Here is a 24083-nt window from a genome sequence, read left to right as displayed (position 1 = left end):
TGTTTCTGTGTTCCTGTATTGTGACTGTATCGAGAGCGTCTTATATACCTGTGACTACGTTGCCATTGTAGCCTATGATTTCACTATTTTTAGTATGGCTCCTAATAATGCCCGCACGAATTTTCTTTATTGTTTGTGCTAAACTTGTGGTATCATTGCAGCACGTTATTCATTATAGTGTCAGTACATATACTCTGAGTGAACGCATGTATATGCGCATATGTATTTATATGCAGCTTGTCTTATTCATCAGCGCAGGTCGTCTCCCGCACTGGTTTTTTTCGCTGACGAAAATTATATGTGTGTCTGCTACCGACTTCTGCCTTTACGAAAAGGCCTCACGGCCGCGTCAAGCTGCTTGCGGCGCATTTATTACCCCCATGAACTGAAGTGGCTGTTCGGGCTTGTTGGTCAGTGATCATGATTAAAGAATGCAGCGCGAAAAGACAAGAAAAAGCGAAGGAGTGGATAGGACTAGGACGGGGACATGACTGGCTATCAGCGCCAGTCCTGTCCACTTCTTCGTTTATTTATTTATTTATTGGAAATACCTGCAGCGCTCGTAGGCATTATTTCAAGGGTGGGGGGGTACATAACAAAAGAATAGGCCAGAAAAAAGAAAAAAAAGGGAAAAAAGAAATACAACAAGGCATGACACAGCAAGTACACAATGAATAAATATGAAGAAACAACAAGGCATGACAAGAAAGGAAAAAAAAAGCCAACTGCGCACTCATACATCCGATAGCAACGCCCGGAACATAGGTTCGGAACAGCACTCAACAATTTCATGTTGCAGGCGATTCCAGTCATGAATGGTGCATTTTATTTCGCGCTGCATTCTTTAACCACGAATTATTACCCCCGGCCCTCCATTGTCTTAAATATCCGTATAAACCTCTTCTTTATTCTGAAATCCTCGAGGCTTATCCCGCGCCTGCACTCGCAGACACGTACGTCAAGGTGAGCCTCAGCTGCGGCGAGCGCAAGCCCAAGAAGCGCAAGACGAGCGTGAAGAAGGGCAGCGCCCAGCCGGCCTGGAACGAGGCGCTCAGCTTCGACGTGTCCGAGGAGCACCTGGCCCGCGCCCAGCTCTGCGTCGCCGTGTGGCGGCACGGCTCGTCGGGCGTCTCCTGCTCGTCGTCGCTGGGCGGCTTCCAGCTGGGACCCGGGGGGGATGCCACCGAGGAAGGCCAGCGCCACTGGCGAGACATGCTGGCCAACCCGCGTCGCGCCGTGGCTCGCTGGCACGCCCTCCAGCCCAGTCCGTAGCCAAAGCCCCAGCCGTGTGGGCACGGGCTAACTCTGACTGGCCGCCAGTGGCAGATACCGAAATGGCGAACCTCGCACGAATCGTAGCTGTTCGGTATTGCGACACCCATGTTTTCGATACCGCTGCATGGAAGTGCAGGGGCCTTTGCTTTCTGCGCCCACGGGGTACTTACTGTTCGATGAGAGGTTTAAGAGAAGTAGCGTCGGATGAAAAAAAAGTCCATGCGACCCTGGGGCACAGTAAGGGTCCTAACGTGGCTCCCCACAAGCTGCAGCGAACAGTTAAAAAGAATATCGACAAGTAATCTGTGGTTCAAGGTTTTATCCCACCAACCCGTAATCTTAAAGAATGGCACTAAGTATTTATTGGCACCTTTTGTGATGCCCTCCCTTACCGCTAATCCACGGGCTGTACCCCTCTTCTTTCACCTCAGACTGCCTCAGTCGGTCTTGCGGTGCACTTTTGTATAGTACATATTTTCTATCCGAGATACTGTTTGCCTCAAAGAACCGATGAGTTGCGGTGTGTACCAGGTCAGACCCTACACATTTTGTGAACAGGCTGTCACGATACCAAGTGGTTGCGATAAGTTATCGCACGTGCGCATAACATGCCTCTGTCGTCATCTTGAAGGAAAGCAACTGTGCGAACCGTGACATTTGCAAAGAAGGAAAAAAGTAGAAAGAAAAAGGAAGATGCAGGCCATAGTTGCTTTGTTCACTTTTTCAAGGCTGCGTAGTCGCTTGAGGACAACTTGCTTGTGGTCAAATTTTTGCGTTGAGTCTAAGGTGGTAAAAAGTGTGTCGCGCCCTCAGCGATAATAGTTTAATAAATATTGAAGTACAAACCTTTAGAGAGATGTCCCTTGCCGCTAAATGGCAAGTTAGGACTGAATATTAGAGCTTAAATTAAGAAAAAGTCACCCTGGAGATTTCGCGTGTAATCGTTTAAAGATATATGTATGGAAGGTTCTCGAAAGGGATATCCCTGATTTGATGTCCTCCACACTCAGGTTGGACACGCCTGTTGCCATCGGACCTAGAGATAAGGGAACAGCTTGTTCTGTAGTGAGATAGGTTTAGTATCAGCTTGTGAGAATGTTTCAGATCGGAGCCTTTTCGAGATATGTTCAACCATATGTTCACTCATTCGTGTTACTTTAAAGGAGAGGCCACTGTATCATGGTTGTTATGCGTAATGTTTTGAAAGTCTCTAACTCTCTAACGTTTCTGATATCTTGAAATAAGATAACATGACATATATTTAATAGAATATATATTAAAGCAATCAAGCTCAAGGTTAAGCTTAAGCAGAAGTTCTCACCGACCAAACACCACTGTGAAAAAGCCTCAAGGTTCAGGAACTCATTTGGTAACTTACTTCAGCTACCGCCGAAGTTCAGACTCATTCACGTTCATTCGTTAACGCTGGTAATTTCAGAAAAGAAAACTGAGAGCATCTTAAATTTGCCGTAACCAGGCATTTCTAAAGTAGTTTTAAAGTGAACAGCAGGTTCGGAATGAGTGTATTATTGGAAGCTATAATAAGGAAAGCGTCATGGTTTGTCTCCAATACATCTTTAGAACCCCCCGCCCAAGGTAGAGTCGAATCACGGGGACTTGGCAGAGTTTTACGCTTCGAAGAAGTTGTTTGCGCTTGTGTTCAAGATTTACTTTTCTTAGCCGAGACATCAGACATTTTGTTTAAATGGCAGTTTTCCGGATACCCTCTTCAATGCTCCGTACTTTATCGCATTTTCAATCTCGTGGCTTGTTTTACTCGCAACACGAACTTTATATTCTTTTGGCATGCCAGATATCTGAGCTGTTTGATGGTATGCCTGTCTCGTGGCTTGCACCACAACGGCTAAACACAGGAAATGAACCGAGTACTTTCGGCTAGCGCGAGGAAAGGTTTCATGGTAATTGCTGAATTCGTTCCAGATTCTGTTCGTGAATTGAAGAGCTGTTTGTGCCAGGCATCAGCAAAATTCTTACGTGCACTCAGATTTAGTTTTGCTCTAAAGGGGTTGTTTATGGCTGAAGGCGTAATTGACGTGATATTTCGAGGAGAAAGCAATGGACTCATTGCCTATCTTATTTCTAAAGGGCTACTTTAAGCACACTCTTGGCATATGACCAGCGACATTCTTCCATAAGAAAAAGGCACGTTTCACGGTTCTGAGCTGATAATAATCTACAGAAGAGCGCTTGTGCAGCTGACCTTGTCTTTGGTTAAGCACAGGGGCAATAAGTTGGACGTGTAGTTCATAGTCCTCGGAGGGTGCTCCAAACCCACTTCTTCAGTACCGCTGTTCAGTCGACTTATTCTAGCGATTTTTTCACTGATGACGGAGTATAAAATGCATGGACCTGCTGTGCAAGAAACTCTTTTTAACCGCTTTAATTCAGGCGACAGTTGATTTATGACTACCGTATATATATCGAGGGCCAGAGCGCGAGTACGGACCTCACGATATCAGCCTGCATTCCTCACGCAACATTTATTACATTGACGTCATAAACCTCTTTCTTGGGAGATAAATGAATCTTGCTGAATGCTAAGGTCACAACTCGCCATGTGAAACGGCCGGCTAGTGAAACTGATGAATTCATTTCAGTGGCGTTGCAGAACACATCTCTGCCATGGTGTCTTGCGTTCGAGCAATAGAAACTGCAACGATCGACTCGCGCCTAGTTTAAAAGACAACAGAACCTTGCCCAAAATACGACAGAATGATCTGTCGTCTTGTTGTGATGAGAACTTTTTTCGTAGTATTGTATTTTTATGTAGTATGTTCCTGCAGTTCTGTCACTACAAGAAGAGACAGCACACATCTACAGAAAATTGTGTCACCGCAAGTTAATGGTCAGAAATACCGGAAAACATCTGTTTTGACGAAAAAAAAAGTTTTCTGCTCTCTTTTTCGACAATTTTAGAGAACCTGCTTACATACCTCTTTTTCTTTCGAACAATAAGCTCAGTTGCCTGCATTCGCGAAGGCTCGGATGTTTCAGATTTTTCGACTTCAACAGCGCAGTCAGGAGAGGCAGATGGTTAAGCGCGTAAGGTTGATTTATAGTATCCAGAAAGCATTGTACGGGATTGCGACAAGAAGGTCTTCCAACCCATAAGTTCGCATCAGTCGACTGCTGAAAACCGAACTGTAGAATTCTATATGTGACTTCTAAAGTACGTTTAGCTTTCATACTAAAGGCCTGCATTCACGCTTAATAAGTGGTTCCAAACTAACAGCCGGACAGCGGTAAAGTAATGAACTAGAAGTGATAACGTAATGTCAGGGTAAGAGTAAGAATTGCGCAGGGATGCGACGTTCCCCAAAAATATTTTTTCTCTGCAGAACCTTCGCGTTCGTTTGGTACCGTTTCTTACTGCTCTCTTCTCACTATATATGCGCAAAGGTATGTAACCTTGCTTTGTCGAAGTAAACTGGCCGCAGTTGCAGCGGTAGCTTGCAGGGACATCGCGCGTGGTAGCTTCGTGCCAAATCTGCTGTTTCGAGGTGCCAGCTAGGAAAGCATTCTCCTCTTGCTGCTGACAAGGTACATAAAATAGTGTGGGCAGATAAAAAGAAACAAAAATATTTCCCAAATACTGAAGGGATTCAGAAGAGGGTTCGATTCCTGACGCTGGAGGAGTGCAGCTTGCTTATTTGTTCTCTCGTGACGTGACAAAGACGTGAATAGTCGGGTCACTCTTGAGAAGCAGTGCACATTATTGGCAAAACAATGTGAATTAGTGATACACGTGCATTATTACAATAAAGTGGATAATGGCTAGCAACGCCATCCCAAATGACAGACTACTCAGAGATGCAGGCAACAACACGAAGACAGTGTGATATGGCGAGGTGGCTAAGTAGGTGACGTCAGGTGATGTTCCCAGCATCGGGAGGGATACTTAAAACAGCCTCACTCTCGTATCGCTGTTCTTACTGGCCACTCTCATTACCTGACTGCATCGTCATCGTGCTGTTGGCTATATTTTTATCATCCATAGTTATTTAACCAGAATAGTACCAAAATCTTCGCGTGTTTACGGAATTGAAGCTGTATTTTTCAACAAGACGGAGAGGTAAAGTGCGGAAACATTCAAGCCGATGCTTGTGACTACAGTCTATCTCTTCAGAAACCGAACGTCTCGGCACGGTACGAGTGTGAGACCGATTGTAGGCGGCGAGGAACAGTGTCCGCTTTCCGATACTGGAATAGATCATTTCTACCAGTCACACAACCACGGTGCAAAAGTGCTGGCGCAAAGTCCTTGTAGTGAAAGGGAAGATAAGGAAAGTGGTCACTCGAAATGCACTTTGCGAGATCCAGTGAGACCGAAGTGTAGCTCTCACAAAAGCCTTGGCATATTCGGGAACGCACAGCAGGAAGGCGGAAGACTCAGGCAGAAGACGAGGCATCTCTAGGACGTCACAGGTGTCTAACATGCATTCCCTAACATGCCACCGTATTAACTAGCCCAATTGTCTGTACTCGTGCAAACCTCGGAGCCAGCCACGCCTGGTGTCCTCGCTTCATGGCGAAGGACGTGAAGCAACTCTGCTGACGCGTGTATTCGCCGCGACCTCTAAACGTGTTGTTGAAGTCCCAAGTTGAGAAAGCTTCCTAAGGCTCAGTGGGGGGCAAGATGCAACGGCACACGATTTCAAATCTATGCCTTCGGCTAAAACCTACTAAAGTGAAGGTCACGGACAAGGTTTTCAGCCATGTTTTCAGCCAAATGTGTGATGCCCGTTTTGAGACGGGACGAAAGTGTTCCTGAAGCTCACAGTTACTGTTCTCGTTCAGCGTGAGAGTCACTGTTGCCGCGAAATTGGAGGAGTTTATCTTTCAAACTCGCTAAAGCGTGTTAAGGATAAGGCCTTACAACAGAGTTTTACATTCACCAGCACCTCACAAATCTGTAAAGTTGCCCGTTTTTCGAAATAGTTTGTCCGTGCTTGGTGCGTCGAGTCAGCTTAGGCACTTGTTGGACTCGATGTGAAACCGAAGCAGCATAAAACCACTGATCCTGTTTTGTTTACGTGTCCCGTCCAACAGTTTTCACTTCGAGTCAGTGGACTTGATGCGTTTAGACTATGGTGCCGAAACGGCGACACAGTTCTTCGAGTCAAAGGGATGCTCGCCGAAGCATCGATGGGTAATTCAGAATTGTTGTAGTGAAGAGTTGAAAGGAGTGTAGGAATGATGCTGCGTCTGCGGGCAGCATGCAGTCATTGTGTCTGTGCACGCATGGTGAGTGATGTACACTGAACAGTGTTACTGTTGGTGGCATCTGTACCAGACAAGAAGCGTCTGGAGTTGCCTGTCGGGGATGTGGAGTCGCCGTGTCATTTCACTTTGGGGTCTCCCGATTTGAATGACTGTAAGATAGCAATGAAGCTAAACTTGTGCTAAAAACTGTTTGTTTTATATATGGTGCCCAAAAGTGCACAAGAAACAAGGCAGTTGGCCTAGAACACTAGAGTTTGCAAAGATGAAGTTACGACTTCATATGAGTTTATGGGCATAAACTACCCGAATTAATAGCAAAAAAGAAACTTGCCCAACCTAATATTAAATTGCCGTTCTATTTTGTTGTAGTCTTGCTGCCTGGATATGGGCACTCTGAAAGAGTGACACTGTTTTCCACTTGGGAAGCAGGTCTACCTGAACCATTGCTAAGACAGGCAAATAGTTTTTCCTGAAAAGCAGATCTAAAGGAGGAGTTCTTGAGGTAGTTGCTCTGCAATGACCGACGGAAATGCGGGTACTTAGTGAATAGACAGAGGCGACCTCCTTTCAAATGATTGGAGTAAGTTTGGAAGAGGTGCTCCTACTTCGCAACCCTGGTGTGACTTGCGACCCCGCATGGCGCTGATCCGTTAATATCCACTCAGCGCATGTGTAATTGTTTTGCCACCCAGCGATGTCACCCGCGGAGAACTCTGTTGTCAGCCATGAACAACTGCGTCATCGTGGTGGAAGATGTTGTCGAGTAATCAGGGTCCCACTTCCTTTTTACCACAGGGTGTGACGACGTTTCATTTCAGCCATCCACTTGCTCATTTGCTATGAATGGCTGCAGGGCGCACAGTGAATCCTGTTGAGTTCAGAGCGCACATTCGCTCTCACTAGCGGCCACGGGAATTGGGGTCTGTCCGTTGTATCACTGGTATCTACCTCGATCGACGGTGATGTCGAAAGTCTTTAGGCCAAAATTTTGACGGTAAATAAGAAAAAGCTAGTTGCTTTAAATGCATACAAACTACGCTAGTTCGGATGGAGTCGATGAAGGACGACGGGTATTGTATTCAAGTGTTGAAACTTATGACCTCACCGTTTGCGAAAAGCACGTACCCTTTTAACTAAAACGCGTACCTTACTTATTATCTAATAGAATCCTCTCATGTCGCCTCGACGGATTTCTCTCTCGTCACCAACAACTTCCGGTAGAAGTTTGTAAGGCCAACTCAGAGAAGCTGTTGTGGTAGAGCTAGCAGTGGTAGCTGGGCTGGCGTGAATCTCACTCAAGCAGACATTCGTACCCCAAAGATGTCATTGCCGAGGCTCACTATTAATTGTGCACGTATCCGTCCAAACTCCTCAGTTATTCAGCACCATGAATTCTGCATCAATTATACAAGTAGCTTCTTTTCCACTCTAACCACCCATATGACAGTGACCGCTGTGCCTCAACGTCTTTTGAAGAAAAAAAGAATAGGAACCGTCAGCGGGCAGTAGAGTACATGGCTGAACTAATAAAGCCTACTAATCGCGACGCTTAAACAGGTTTCAATCTCTCACAGCCAACACTTTTGGTGGAGCCGATCTGCGTATTATACAGCAATTGTACTAGGCCGAAGAAGGTTAAGGAAAGTTCTTAGAGTGCTGCTCACGTTAAGAAAATCATTGTTCAGACATGATCGCTCCATGAAGTTGTGATACTCTTTGTTGCTAGATCTCAGATTGTGACGAAGTGTCGCCACTGGTGCAAGGAAGGAACAGGGTACTCCCGCTTTCCGTGGCCGCGAGTGTTGGCGAATGGACGCCCAGCAGTGGTGGCCACCGCCATTGCGCAAAGTTGTCAGTGCCCTGCTCGTGTGTCGTGTCCCTCCCGTCCCCGGGGACGCCTCCTTGTGATACGCGCGCACTCCCGCCGCGCACTTTCTTTGCGGTCCACGCTCTCGTTTTTTCTGGTGTCCTTCGCATACATATCAGAAACATATGTACAGTGTCAAAGTTTTTCCGAGTGTTTTTATGCAAAGCGTTGCTGCTGCTGCTACTGCTGTGCTGCTGGCGTTGTGCGTTTCTCGTTGAGTGTCTGCCTCTGTGTACGCACGAGGGCGCGGACGGAGCACGGCGCCCGCCTTCAGCCGACTCCCCGAGGCTCGCTATTGCCTTTACAGCCCAGTTTAGGCCTACCGTGACACACAGCAGGAGATTCGAGCACGTGCTTCACGATTTATTGGCTCGTTACCACAACTGCTTACGGTGCTGTGCGGGTGTTCACAGTTTTCTTCCTTACGGTTGTTGTGCAACCTCTCAAGCGTCCACCATGAACTCGCTGTTATTGGCTATTTGCACGGAACTTAAGTCGCACGCTGAAAGTATTCTTGGCTGAATTCATCATGTTGCCAAAACGTCAATATTTTATTTGAAAAGCTTATATGGGTGACGTAGAGCGCGCATGCTCTTGCGTTTAATGAGTGTACGTTTGTACCATTTCCATTCATCAAAAACAAGGAGAACAAAGAGTAGCGATTTGCATCGGGCGTTGGTCAGAGCGTAGATGGTGGACGTTGTGAGCTTCATTTCGGTTTACATGAGTGCATAGGAATATATCTGATGTTGGATGCACTAAATCAGCTGGAAAACTATGCTACAACCAAAAATATACGAGTACATGCTTCGATATACTTGAGCTCTATGCTGTGCTTGTCATTGCACATGTTCCGTTACTGGTTCCTGTTGACGTTAACAGCTGGCACAAGAAATAACACAAGATCACCTCGTACCTCATCCCTTTAATCTGCTTTTTTTAGTAATCTTAGGAAAAGGAAACGTCGACATGTCACAACAGCATCCGTATCTTTTCCCTCGTTCCCCGTCGGGGCTAAAGTGGATAAAGCGGGTCCGCCCAGAAAAAGGCTGATCGTGCGCGGTGTGCTCCGTCCACAGTCGTGGGAGAGGCTCTCCTGGGCGCCGCGACTCATCGTTGAGATTTCTAAATACTATTACTATTACTATTAGGTGTGCTCTTTCTATGTACAGGCGTCGGAAACAGTGGGATACGCCACCAATGCATGACTACCTTGTGCAGTCACTGCGCCGGTGGCCGGTGCTGTCGTCATTCTGGACGCGTCAATTGACAGTCTTAGCCAACCTCACAAATAAAACTTTGCTGCACGTGGCAAAGACTTTCTAAGCAGAGAACTATTAATTCGACCATATTTAGTGCAGTTGCCAAAAGAACAATATGAAAATACGGTGCTTGCGTCGAGAGATACCAACCATATTGACCTACGTTCAAAAGGAAGCCTTCGACTGAAAATACAATATCTTAAAGTAATTCTCCGAAGTAACATTTGCGCACTACCAAGAGCTTCTTATGTCATTAAAAAGAGCTTATATGTGGAGAGTAAATGATGTATCGATGCCACATTCCTATGCTTGCAGGCTGGAAACATGGCATCGACCGCTTTGTCACAGATAAAATAAATTTTTTCAGGTCTTCTCAAGAGGTCTGCAAGATTCCTGACCTTTTTTTCTTTCAATAATTCAGTATACTCGGAAAGGCAAGAAACCTGCCTGTGACTGGGCAGCTATAGACACCTGAATAAATTGTTTCGTCATCTTACGTCTTTTTCACCCAAAAACCCTAAAAATTGTACGGAGGAATGTCAAATAATAAGGTTAACCGCTAACCAAAGAGCACAATCCCATTCATAATTTCTCTTTTCATACTGTTTGCCTTTGTATCCTTTTCATCTTTAGATAAATCTCGTGGTGGTAGCTCACGAACACCTACTACTTGCAGAGCAGTTCGAAGCTACCTGCGTGAGGCATCGGTTTCCAGGCGGGTGTGATTTTCTCGTGAGCGCATGAGAACAGTACACTTACGTCACATCAGGCTCCTAGCATCTACACCACTGCTGTAAGTGGTGAGGAGGAGAATAAGACACCCTTTCACCCACCTCGGCGTGAAAAAGAAGCACCACGTGATGTTCTTGGATAGGGACTGCGTGAGTTTCAGCCCTAGCGAGGGTCGGGAAGTGTCGTGGCGCCCAGAGGAGCCTCTCCTATCTCCTTGACTGCCGGCGGCCCCCGGCAAAGTGCTTTAGGTGCTGCTCGAGGCACGCGTTGCTCAGCCTGCCCCATCTCTCTCTCTCTTTCTCTCTCTCCCGTCTCCGGACTCCTCGTGGGGAAGAGCTGTACACGTTTGAAATATATGATATGACCTGTTTCCGAATGTCTGCCGCCTCGTTCACTTCTCCGAGGGCCTGACGCCCACTAGGAGCTTCGTGGGATTTCAGTGAAGAAGCAAAAGGAGCAACGGTTTTAGTGCGATTGCATAAAGTTACGACACCCAAATCGCGCCAGTGTCCGGTGTCACAAAATTTGCTAATTGGTCGAGAGAGGTCAGGCTACCTTGTTGCTTCATCACAACCTACCCTCATGGGCCACTCTGATTGGTCGAGAGCGCTCACGTAACATCTGACGTCATTACAACCTGCTCACCGGGTTGTCAGTAACCTAGTTTCTAGACAGCAACCTAGATATAGAAACGACATAAAAAAAAATGAGAAGAAATGTGATGTATTGAAATGCCGGCATCGCCATAGCATAGAGCATGCCTGCAAGTGCAGCCAGCAGTCGTCGCAATATTGCATTTGATGGACCTACTATTGCAAAGAACCTGATGACGCACGCTGAAGTGGCAAAAGAAGCTGCGACCAATGTAAATTCGAATGCTATCGCACTGCGCTCTTCAGGTGACATGAGCATCTCTATTGTTGTTTAACGAAGGGTTCGACTCCACCACAGGGAGTCGGTTAATGCAGAATTGCTAGGGCTTTCAGAGTGCGTGAATCTCTTATTTTAAATGCGATGTGCTTTTGGAAACAAAACCTGGCGCAATGCTAGATACATGCTCAAGAAAATAAACAGTGTGATTTAGAACATAATGCTGTAGCTGTGCGCGGCTTTCGCCAGGTGTTTGTAAAGTGCATGATATTGGAGAATGCAAGCACCATGCATCATGTTAAGAACATGAAGTGGTTGTAATAGGAGTGTGCACGGCACACCTTCTCTTGGGCTAGATGCAGTGTACTATTAGGAACAGAAGTCTCCTGGCTGCACCCAAAGACTATACAGTTGTTAATAAACAGGGCCCGGAAATTTAGGCATTTGCCTAAACATGCCTATAAATGCCTAAACTGAGGATTTTTGCACTTGCCTGCCTTTTTGTAATATTTAGGAAATACTACCTATTTAACCGCACTTTTTGCCTATAAATGCCAAAATCCGGCACTTCGGTCCTCGGTGCCGTTTTTGAATTTTGAAACATCTTAAGTATGGCGAGTCGAGCACGCTACCACTCCGCTATGCCAGCGAGGGCCAAGGCAGCGGCGGAGGCCAACGGTATCCTGGACTAGGGAAGATCGACCACTGTAGCTCCACATCTATCTATCCCCATCCCCCTACTCACTAACTCTTCCTTTTGAAAAAAAAAATAAATAAATAAATGTTTTTACTACTACTACTACTTAAGTATGGCGAAAGGCGCGCGCCGATGCACGCACAAAAGACGCGGGTCTCGCCGAACGTTTTTCTCGAATTGTAACTTGAACGTAGTGTAACGAAATGTTTATTTCGAAGTGGAGCAAGAGGCTAGTTTGGAAAGACCTGACATAGATTAGTGCAAACTTCTCAACGTTGACGGAAAGGATTACAAAGTTGAAAAAGGCTGGACTCTCAATAGATGAATCGTTGAAGGTAGTGGCAGAAGTACCAGCAGCACTTCGGAGACTGTAAGGGAAAGGCGCTACTCCTTCTACGTAGATGCAACAATTGGTAGAAAAAAAAATTGATTCTTAGAAACAGTTTCCGAAATCGGAGACTTCCTACGTGGAGACGATACGGCCACATCACCTGAAGGCCTTTATCAACACTCATAATTTAGGTTCGCGCCACTAAGTTCATGTGATGTCAAAAGAAGCCTTTTAAAGTACAAAGCTATGCTTAGCGAAAAACGAAGGAACTTCAAGATCGAAAACTTGAGAATGCGCTTTATTGCTTCAGTTGAGGACTGCGTGCGCTCCAGGCTTGACTTACAAATCTTGCACGTATGAATAAAGATTATTATTAAAAGTGCCTATTTTTGCTTTACAGCGCCTATTTCAATATTTTTTAGAGCCTAGATGCCTGCCTATTTCGGGGCTCTTTAGTGCCTAAATTTCCGGGCCCTATAATAATAAATGCTGGTGCCAGACCACGCTTGCTAGGATGAAACTAGGAGTAACGAGCTTTAGTGTGTGACAACGAAATTAGGTGACTACTGAAGAACATGACACCTATGCTCGAAAATCACTTTTCGCGCGTCCGACTGACTTCTGTCTCCCACAGTACACTGCACGCGTAAATTCCTTTGTTTTCTAGGTTTAGTGCGAATGCATTATTCAGATGGGTAAACCCAGAGCAGGATCTTGCGGTGTGTGTGGGTTTGTGCCATCACTGCCGACGGTGCCGCTATTAACTGTACAGCGGCAATAAGTCCCGCAACATCGTTTACACTCCAGCGCCGCCGCTTTACCGATACTCCTGCCCACACTGCGGCGCTTCAATTGTGATGACGTCATCCATCGGTATAAAAACGGCAGCCATCGCAGTGAAACAAGAGACGCGCGGCGCAATATCCGCGTCCGCTGAAGCGAAGACGCTGGCTGAAACAACAGATCTTCAATAAAACTTGGGTTGGGCCTAGTTGGTACATGACGTTGTGAAGGTGTAGGTTGCGCAACCACGGGACGAACCACGAAGGAAAGCCACAGACACACACACTAGCGCACTAGTGTGCGCTAGTGTGTGTCTCGGTCTTTTCTTCGTGGTTCGTCCGTGGTTGCGCAACCTACACCTTCGAAACAACAGATACCCCAAGATCCAATGTGAAACTGGGGTCTTAGGGTATCTGTTTTGTGAGGCAGCGTCTTGGCTTTGGCGGACGCGGAATGTTGCGACGCGCGTCTCTCCTTCATTCTTTCCTCTTATCTTATAACTCTCCACTATCTGCACTAGGCCGCGGTGGTGGCTCGGGTCGAGCCAGTAGGCAGGCCCGTGCACTTTCCTTTTCATCCTTCTCTCAGTCGCAGCAAGAACACACGCACGTGTGCCTCATGTCGACAAAAGCATGCCTACACAGTGATAGGACGACACGAAAAAGAAGCAGGATAAGCCAACATTAGAATGCCACCAGTAAAATAACAGGACAAGTCAACTTTAATGCAATTCTGCTTTTACATGTTTATAGAATTTAGGGAAAAATTGTCTCATTTGTTTTTTCGGAATTCGGGCCTTATAGCTTATCGAATTCAAATTCGGATACAACTCGGCTTGTCCAACAAAGAGGTTCACAAGTGGGGCTTATTTTTCGAGCATGCTAGTTACCAGTTGAGCACGTTTTTATGCGACAAATGAACGTTTTTTTCTCTTAATGTAAAAAAAACAAACACAGAATTGAATGAGAGGTTGCATAAAGAAACTCTTAATGAAAACAGGTATTTCTCTCTTTTCTCGTCATTTACTGCAGTTAGTTCGCAGCGTTCATTACCATACCCATGTGCAGCACCTCCCACCTATGCTAGACCTGGCTGCTTTGTTAGCGCAGTCAGTGCGAAAACTCCCGCTCAACACCAAAGCGGCCAGCCTTGGAGTCCCTTCATGGCGTCCGTCTCTCCCTCTCCCGCTATTTCCCAAAGCCTTAGAGCGGGACGTCGTTTATTATTTATTTACAGATACTGTGTATCGTCTACGGTCGTACGGGCTGCAGGAGTAGCAACAACATCCGAATTGGGTCGCCGCGACGGGAAAGAGAGGTGGCTCTATTTTGACAGTCTGTATGTAACTTGCTTGTTGAGAAATGGACATGACTGGTTAGAAAAGCGCAGACTCCGCTACATCCCCGTTTCCTTAGGAAAGACTGCCACTCTCAGATTACTGCCACTTGTCTGAAAGAACCATTATAAGTTATGGCATGGACGATGTCTCCTTGAAGAACGTCGTGGGCCTACGTACAGTACTGAATGTGACGTCAATGGGCACAGTGCATCACTCTCTTGTGGATTTATTGGTGGGCTGGGATCCAGGGCTTCTCATTATGCGGACAGTAGTGCTGACTCAACCGGTGCTGCATGAGTGTCTTGTATGACGATGGAAATCTCGGCTAGGACATGTTCCCGCTGATACCTTTCTTGCGAGAGCTGAAGATGTCGATTTCTGCTCAGCTCTCTGCCATCCCCTGCGACGTCATGGTAAGAGCGTGGCGCGACCATGCTTTGAACCTGTGCCTTGCTGTTCCGTGAGCGGTTATCCCTGATGCGGACTCAGACTCCAGAACGCAGTGGTGTCAGAGGTGATCCAGAGTAGGCTGGCTGACACTTTTGAAGTTGCTCTGGTCATATAATAGTGAGGTCCGGAAGAGAGGTGCGCAGTCTTTGACCCATGAGCAGCTCACTGGGTGATCTCCAATGAGCTGTAGAAGCTCAGTAGTTCAAGTGACTCAAACATAAGTTTTCAATACGGTACTTGCTTTTATTTAGGATGCCTTTTTCAGTTTGGGCACCGTTTTCGGCAAGACCATTACAGCGTGGAGTGCTTGGGCAAGATGCAATGTGGTCAAAATGCAGTCTCTTGCAAATACTAGACATTGGCTGGACGTAAACTGGGCCCATTATCAAAGCATTCTTCGACTGGGATCGTCTGGCGTGCAAAAATGGAAGTTAGGTGGGATATTACTCCTCGAGAACTGCCACCCTTCAGGTATTCGACCTCTGGGTAATTGGAGAATAGGTCAAACATTACGATGTATGATTTGTCGGCGTACTGGAAAACGTCTACACCTACCCGAAACCAAGAGTGTCATAGCGGCGGTCTCATCATGAATGCTTCAACAGGCTGGCGGTAGGTGTCCCCTACAAGCGGGCACAGTTTAATCATGCCTTCAATGTTCCCTGCCATCCCAGGTCAAAACATTAATTGGCGTACTGATTGCATTTGTTTATTCCCATATGGCCGCCATGCAACTTAACCAGCATTTCCGACCGATGGTTTTGAGGTATAACAACTTTTGAGCTTTTGAAGAGCAACATCCGACTCGTATGGCTCAAGCTCTTTTCGCACAGCCTCAACCCTAAAACATATCATCACTAGGGCCCGGAAATTTAGGCATTTGCCTAAACATGCCTATAAATGCCTAAACTGGGGATTTTTGCACTTGCCTGCCTTTTTGTAATATTTAGGAAATACTACCTATTTAAACGCACTTTTTGCCTATAAATGCCTAAATCCGGCACTTCGGTCCTCGGTGCCATTTTTGAATTTTGAAACATCTTAAGTCTGGCGAAAGGCGCGCGCCGATGCACGCAGAAAAGACGCAGGTCTCGCCGAACATTTTGCCGAATTGTAACTTGAACGTAGTGTTTATTTCGAAGTGGAGCAAGAGGCTAGTTTGGAAAGACCTGACATAGATTAGTGCAAACTTCTCAACATTGACGGAAAGGATTACAAAGTTGAAAAAGGCTGGACTCTCAATAGATGAATCGTTGAAGGTAGTGGCAGAAGTACCAGCAGCACTTCGGAGACTGTAAGGGAAGGGCGCTACTGCTTCTAGTAGATGCAAGAATTGGTAGAAAAAAAAATTGATTCTTAGAAACAGTTTCCGAAATCGGAGACTTCCTACGTGGAGACGATACGGCCACATCACCTGAAGGCCTTTATCAACACTCATAATTTCGGTTCGCGCCACTAAGTTCATGTGATGTCAAAAGAAGCCTTTTAAAGTACAAAGCTATGCTTACCGAAAAACGAAGGAACTTCAAGATCGAAAACTTGAGAATGCGCTTTATTGCTTCAGTTGAGGACTGCGTGCGCTCCAGGCTTGACTTCCAATTCTTGCAGTTATGAATAAAGATTATTATTAAAAGTGCCCATTTTTGCTTTACAGCGCTTATTTCAATATTTTTTAGAGCCTAGATGCCTGCCTATTTCGGGGCTCTTTAGTGCCTAGATTTCCGGGCCCTAATCATCACACACCGACATATTGCATTTTCTGCTAACAGTCGATGATATGCTGGTTCTGTGACCGTATCAAACAGGACTGAGACAGCGTGAACCTCGGCGTCGTCAGGTATGGATGATACGGGTGATGAAGCGCTCAAGCTATCCGCAAGCACAATATACTTACGAGGAATGTACCTACTTAAAGGTATAGCTGTGCTCCTTGAAACAAAGAAAAAAAATTGAGGGGGGACTTTGATGACCTAACTTGCGGTGAGGTGAAAGCCTTTAGCGCGGTGTTGTTGCTTGTGTCACTCTGATATATGGTTAAGATGTTTGTACACAATTGTTTGTTAATCTCAAATGCTGGAGACACTGGAGGGCGTTTGGGAGGCAGCCGTCTGATTTGACGCCTTTCTGCAAACACTCTCCAGCGTCCTAGACAAGGAGAACTACTTATGCGTTGGCAGGAAGTAGCGTAGCATTAGCGCGCTCGGCTGCGGACCGGAAGGATGGTGGTTGAAATCTCTACGTGCACAAATGTTTTTTTTTTTTGGTCTGACTAGAAAAAGCGTGACACCTCTGCGGACAACCTTCTGTCAACAACGATGAGGCATTAAAGGCTTTCGCCTGAAAAACATTGGACACGTCGAGGCATGTTGCCAGTATTGCAACAGTCGGCGCTTGCTGGAGCGCCGACTGTTGCACAGACGCATCTGGATGACAGGACCACAAGGTTATGTCGTCGGCATACGCAAGAACGCGTACAGAAGGCATTTTCTCTGGGGCTCTGACAAGAGGAATAAAAGTTACATTAAATAATGTGGGGGCGAGGACGGAGCCCTGGGGTACACCGCGGTTGGAGGTACAGTGACCAAAAGGCTTCCCAAGGGCACTTACACTGGAGGTTCTGCTTGTTAAAAATGAGTGAATTGAGAGGAGAAACCAATGCGGGAGACCGAGATCTTGAAGGGCGCCAAGAATTGCAAAGTAAAGGACGTTGTCATATGCCTTTGTGATGTCAGTAGCGATCACCGTACGAATAAGATGCCATAGGGGAGAATGGTTAGTACGCCCGCAGCCAAAACAGCAAGACTATCTTCTGTTCCAATTTGAAGGCGGAACTCATTTTGAGATTCTCAATAACAATCATTCGATTCCAGCCACGACGACAAGGGAGTTTCTAGATTGTGTTCATAAAGCTTGCAGGTAGTAGGCATAAGTGAAATAGGGTGGAGGGCCGAAAGGAGAAACTGGCGGCTGACCTGATTTGGGTATCGGTACAACAGTAGAATATTTCCAATCTGTAGGAACAGTTCCTGAATGCCACACCTCATTGAATGTATCAAGGAGGGATTGTAGAGCAGGGCCTTCCAAATTGCGAAAAAATAAGTGCGCCGTCGTGTTCGGGAGCAGCGTTTGTTTTGAGGTGATCTATGGAGGCCAGGAGTTATGCCATGGTATAACGTGTAGTAACCTCATGGTGTAGTAGCCGAGGTTCAAGTTGTCGTGGAATGACGATGAAGCGAAGCGAAATGTTGTCCTCGAGAGCGTTAAAAGCGAGCTTTCGAGATTTTCTCGGCTTGCAGGCATCCAGACAGCGACCAGCCTCAGCTCCACCACAACAGAGGATGACTTCTTCGGGAACTCCTCGACATCGTGGTCAAGTGAAGGTGACGAACTGTCTCGATACCTTTTGGTGCCGCGAAACTTTGCGCTGAGTGGGCTGAAGGAAAACTTTCCACGCGTTCACCAGCTCTTCCTGAAAGAGCAAGTTGCTGGGCTAGTTGGTGCTGTTGCATCGTGGTGGAGCAGCGCAAAGGACGTGTACGTCTGTGTACGTCTTTCCTTGTTTCTTGTGTCCCGTCCTTTGCGCTGCTCCACCACGATCTTCCTGAAAGTCTATACAGGAGTACCATACAGTGCGTTCATCGAGCGCCTATTTAGCGTACGTGCGGACTTATTCACTAAGAAGCGAGGCAAGCTATCCGATGAGAGCTTTAAAATGCAGCTGTTGCTTAAATTTAACAGCAAGTTGTAACTATTAGAAAGTTCTCGTTGTTTATCAACATTGTTTTCAAAATAAATTTTGCTTATTTCTGTCGGCGACTGCGGCTACGTTTCTGGTTATTGAGTTCCCAAGCGAGCGAGGCTGACCTTGAACACCTTGACATAAACACTCGCATTTTTGTGATAATTATGCACGTTAAAGTGAAAAAAAATGTTTATCTGCGCAAATATATTTTTCCCGGACTATGCCATTTAAGCATTTCTTTATTGATACAAAATTTCCGCGTAATTTCGCAAGCAGAAGAACACCAGAATTGAAGCTGAAGTTGAAAGTTTATTGAGGAATTCAATCAAATTTACAGTTGTATACAGCGAGAGGTGCCATGGTACAAGACCTCGGGCGGGACCTCCGATGGAAATAAATTTCAATATACAACAAAATACAAAATACACGACACATTAATTAGCGACGCACAGCATAAATATAGGTACATAGTGTAATATGATTTACTGATATATTTAAATGCAAACAATGTAATGCAGGAAAATGTACAATAAAACAGAGATGGCGCGATGCATAGGATCAATAACAAAAAAAAAATCACACATTAAGAAGGAAACGCTTTATTTTGACCTTGAATAAAGAAAGCGTATTAGTTTGTTTGATGTCTAAGTCCAAAGAGTTCCAAAATGATAGGGATGAAAAATGAAGTCATTGTTTCCCGTAGTTAGTTCTGACCTTAGGTAGTAAAAAGTTATTACGTAGCGCAAAACGTGTGACGATGTTGCTCATGATTGTGCCGGGAGAAAGTATGCTTAGCGGGAGATGATGATGAAGAATCTTAAAGAATAGGATACCAATCTTGTAAAAATAAAGGGCCGAGATAGGTAGGACGTTTAAATCAATGAACAAAATGTGGGAGGGTGACAGTCAAGGCGTCTAGGTTATGATGCGCATGGCTTGCTTTTGCAGTTTTATTAAAGGCCAGAGATGAATATGAAAGGCGTTACCCCAAGATGAGATACCGTAGTTTAGTTTAAGTGGCTGTGGATGAATGCGTAGTAAAGAGATAATAAAGTTTGGACTGGGAAATAGCTTCGGGCTTTGATTAGTGCGTATAACCCATAAGAAATTTTCTTTCACGTTTCAGCTACATGATGACGGAATTTTAAGTGAGGGTCAATGATAACACCCAGAAAAGAAACTCGATCTTACGACGAAATAGCAGCAGAATTGAGGTATAGAAGTGGTGTGATGGGCAATGACTTGTGAGGGGAATGGAAAATCTGAAAACAAGTTTTAGTTGCGTTCACGGACAGGCGGTTAATGTGGCACCAGCGCTCAAGAGAATTAAGATCATTCTGTAGGTTATGTATCAGCTGATTAATGTCCTGTTGCGATGATATCATGGTAGAGTCATCTGCGTATAGTATACTATTGCAATTCTTTAAACAGGATGGTAAATCATTAATGTAGAGTAAAAACAATACAGGGCCAAGAATTGAGCATTGTGGAACACCCTTGTTAATTAGAGCTATGTTAGATGTATGGTCATTAATATAGACTATGTGCTCTCGGTCACAGAGAAAGCTCTTCAAGACCATTAGGGGAGATCCAGCGATACTATAGGATCCCAATTTGTGAAACAAGACGGAGTGATCAATGGAATCAAATGCTTTGCTAAATTCTATGTAAACTGCTCCTGAGAAAATTCCTTTATCAATTGCCAGCCTAACGAAATCTATGACAGACGCTATTGCACTATCTGTAGATAGTCCGCGCCGAAAGCCATGTTGGCTGTCTGTCAATATGTTGAATTTTTTATTATAACTAGACAACCTTAATTCAATTAGTTTGTCTAACATTTTGTGAAAAAAGGGAAGAATTGAAATCGGTCGATAATTATTTGTCAGAGCTGGATAACCTATTTTGAAGACCGGTATTATTTTCCCTATATTGAGCTGCTTGGGATAACTGCCAGATTTAAAAACGAGATTGCAGATGTGGTTGAGGACTGGTGCAAGCAATGATCGGATACTTCAATTTCAATTTCAATTTCAATTTATTTTCCAGAAGGTTCTGGTCGGCTGACTGGGCTAAAAGCTGTGCGTAAACAGCTTGACGAGGCCCTAGCCAGCCGTTACAAGGCATAACAGCACACATTAAAAGAATATTCATATACATAGAGAAGCAAATAGTTGTTACAACAAGGAAACAAAAGAGTATCATGGATTCAAATAAAGGCAGTGAACATATAGTTATATTAAGAGGACACGAAAAATATAAATTTGGCAAATAACACTAACTGCAAGGAAATATGCATACAATCAACTCAATAAATGACAGCAAATCTTACACACTTTATTAACGCTTTAAACTAGAAATTTGTTAAACAAACTGAGGAAAATTGGAGAGAAATTTTCAGCTAAGAGAAAGAACATCAGGTTACATCATTACAAAATAATGACGTAGTGCAGCTTTGGTAGATTTATTCGTGTCTTTGTATTTGTTGAGAATTGTGGGAAGATTGTATTCTAGTGTCTGTAGCCTGTAGTCTGTTCGAAAAAAGGGTACTAGCCATTTGTCTGTGTTGCGTGTGTTTACTGGATGGCTATTTTCTTTTAGCAGTGTGGTACCTTCTACCATTCATCTGAAGCTGGAAGGGAAATAGTATGACAACATAATTCGCAATTCGTACATATTTTGAATCCTTACAACATTATGCGCCTGGAGAGCTTGTCGAGTATGACCTAAGTAATCAAGATTCGCAATATGACGAATGGCTTTCTTTTGGAGCAGTGAAATTTTTTCTATATTTGTTTTAGTAGTTGTGAGCCAAACTAAGGAACAGTAATTGATGCGTGAGGCAAATAGCGCATTATATATCTGAAGTTTTATTTTACAAGGAAGAAAAGTGCGGCAGCGGCAGATTGCGCCTGTCACTGACGAGAGACTATTAGTTAACTTTTGAACGTGTGAATCCCAAGTAAGGTTAGAAGAAAATGTTACCCCAAGTATGGTGTGTTCATGAACGATTTCAATTTTCTCACCAGCACAGGTAATAACACCTTCAAACCTGATAGCCTTGTTTTTTGGTCGAAATACCATCACTTTTGATTTTGTAGGATTGATTTTGAGTATATTAGCACCACACCACTTCTGAAGGGTATCAAGCAATTGGTTACATTTGATCATTAGTTTAGTTACATCTACACCAGAGAATAGTACTGTGCAATCATCAGCATATATAACTTTTCACATGCTTTCCATGGATATTGTGAACGTCGGGGCCGGTCGTCTTTAAATTAGCGATTACTGATAGAACTTCGTCTGGAAACGTGGGGGTAAGAAAAAAAGAGTGAGGGCAGCGCTCGAGAGAAGGTGTGCACAACGAAGAGAAAGGATAATTCGGTGAATTGAAAAATTAATTGCTAAATGTATTCGCCATTTCCTCAGGATCGGTTAAAATAACACCACCGTGAAAAATAGATTTAACAACATTAGGTGACTTACGAATATTCAGAAATTCATCAAGCAGCTGATATTTTCGTTTTGAACTGTTAGTATGTCTGCATAACTGGTTTTCATAATAACATCGTTTAGCTTTTTTTAGAAGCGATGTTAGTACACTGAAATACCTTTTATATCTCAATTTAAGATGCAGATTGAACGGCTGGTGTTTAGTTTTCTTATACATGTTTTCTTTTTTCTTCAGAGAGTTTAACAGAGCAGTAGTTATCCATGGGGAAATGGGGGTAACATATTTTCTCGTGCATGATTGCAGCGATGTGCATTTATTGATTGCTGATGAAATTATTTTCGACAGCTCATGTACAGCCACTTCTGGGTTCGAGAGATCCAAAATGTATGAAAGATCAGTATTAGACATGGCTTCAAAATATTTTCCGCTATCAAGAACTGACTTCCTTGTAGACATGTTGTTACTACAGCGAAATGATAGTGAGGAAAGAAATACCGGAAAATCATCAGTGACATCACATTCTATCACGCCAACCGGAGGAGCAGTGGGAAAATTCGAAAGAATATGATGAAGTAATGAATGCGAGCCACGGTCAGTACAACGCGTAGGGGTGCTACTTAAATTTGCAAAACCATAGCTGTAGAAACAGGTCATGTAGTCGACGCAGATGGGATTAGTCATGTCTAGCTTATTGATATTAAAATCTCCCATAATGAAGAGATTTTTATTTTCGAGTGATAGTTTATGGAATGTTAGTTCCAAATCCCGGCAAAATTCAGATGCATCATTTGAAGAAGACCTATACATAGCGCCGCATAAAACCTTCTCTGCATCACCAGTAGATCGGCAATCATTTTCTATCCAAACCGATTCGCATTTATTCATATTAAAACACAAATTAAGACGTCTTTTGTAATCAATGTGCTTTGAAATGTTTAAAGACGGTCGAACATCCGTGGAGAAAGAGCCACGCTCCGGTCGGCCACCAACATGCCAAAATGACCAGGTAATTGCCGAAGGGAACGCTGTGGTGATGCGGGACTGTTGTGTGACTATCCGAGAAATTGCGGAAGAGGTGGACATCAGCAATTTTTCTGCACATTCCATTATCACCGAAGATTTGGCCATGGAGAGAGTTGCGGCGAAATTCGTGCCGAAGCTGCGGATGGTGGAGAAAAAGCAGCTTCGTGTTGAAGTCTCACAGGAGATGCTGGATTCCACAAACAGTTACCCTGACTTCATCGACGCCGTAATCACTAGTGACGAGTCTTGGGTGTACGGGTACGACCCGTAAACCAAATCCCAGTCGTCACAGAGGACGCATTCCACGTCACCAAGACCAAAGACGGCCCGCCAAGTGCGCAGAAATGTCAAAGTGATGCTGACTGCTTTTTTGACTCCCTCTGTGTGGCACACCACGAGTACGCACCCCACAGGGTCAAAGAATGACTAAAGAGTGCTACAGAGATGTCCTCCATCACCTACGTGGTGCTGTGCGGCGCAAGAGACCGGAATTGAGGTCAACAAGAAATTGGCGCATCCCTCGCGGCATTGCTCCTGAACATTCCTCGCATTTGATTCAGACTTTTCTGGCGAAAAACCAGACTCCTGTAGCTCAACAGGCTCCTTACTATCCTGATATGTCCCCCTACGACTTCTGGCTGTTTCCTAAAATCAAGAGGCCATTGAAAGGAGCGCGATTTCAGAAAAGAAATGACATTATGGCTGCAACGACAGCAGAGCTAAATTCCATTCCGAAAAGGGCCTTTTCGAAATGCTTCCAACAATGGCAGCACCGCTGGGAGATGTATATGGAGCCCCAAGGAGACTACTTTGAAGGTTATTAGGTTTCTAATACTCCAGTTATGCCAGTTTCTTTTCTTCGGCCAAAGGTCGGATACTTTTCTAACAGACCTCGTATACCGGAAGAATCGCTCGTATGAAGGCTTATTTTATTTTATTGTATTTCTAACAAAGATTTCAAAACCTTCTAATTTTGAATGCACACACGTAATCATTGGCCTCAGTAGGTGT

General features: G+C 44.8%; 1 protein-coding gene across 1 annotated transcript in view; it reads left to right on the top strand.

Annotated features, from left to right (window-relative positions):
• LOC149327359 (synaptotagmin-5-like) overlaps positions 1-10731 on the top strand; it is a 73779-nt gene extending 63048 nt beyond the window's left edge. The window contains exon 7 of the mRNA XM_089563815.1: positions 950-10731. Coding sequence (XP_089419941.1) covers positions 950-1272 — 323 coding nt within the window. The 3' untranslated portion in view covers positions 1273-10731. The remainder of the gene's footprint in view (positions 1-949) is intronic.
• The last annotated feature ends 13352 nt before the right edge of the window (positions 10732-24083 follow it).

This window comes from Amblyomma mixtum, chromosome 10, assembly GCF_055824585.1.
Source record: "Amblyomma mixtum isolate Tamu chromosome 10, ASM5582458v1, whole genome shotgun sequence".
Taxonomy (NCBI): domain Eukaryota; kingdom Metazoa; phylum Arthropoda; class Arachnida; order Ixodida; family Ixodidae; genus Amblyomma; species Amblyomma mixtum.
This window is presented reverse-complemented; position numbering and strand designations above follow the sequence as displayed.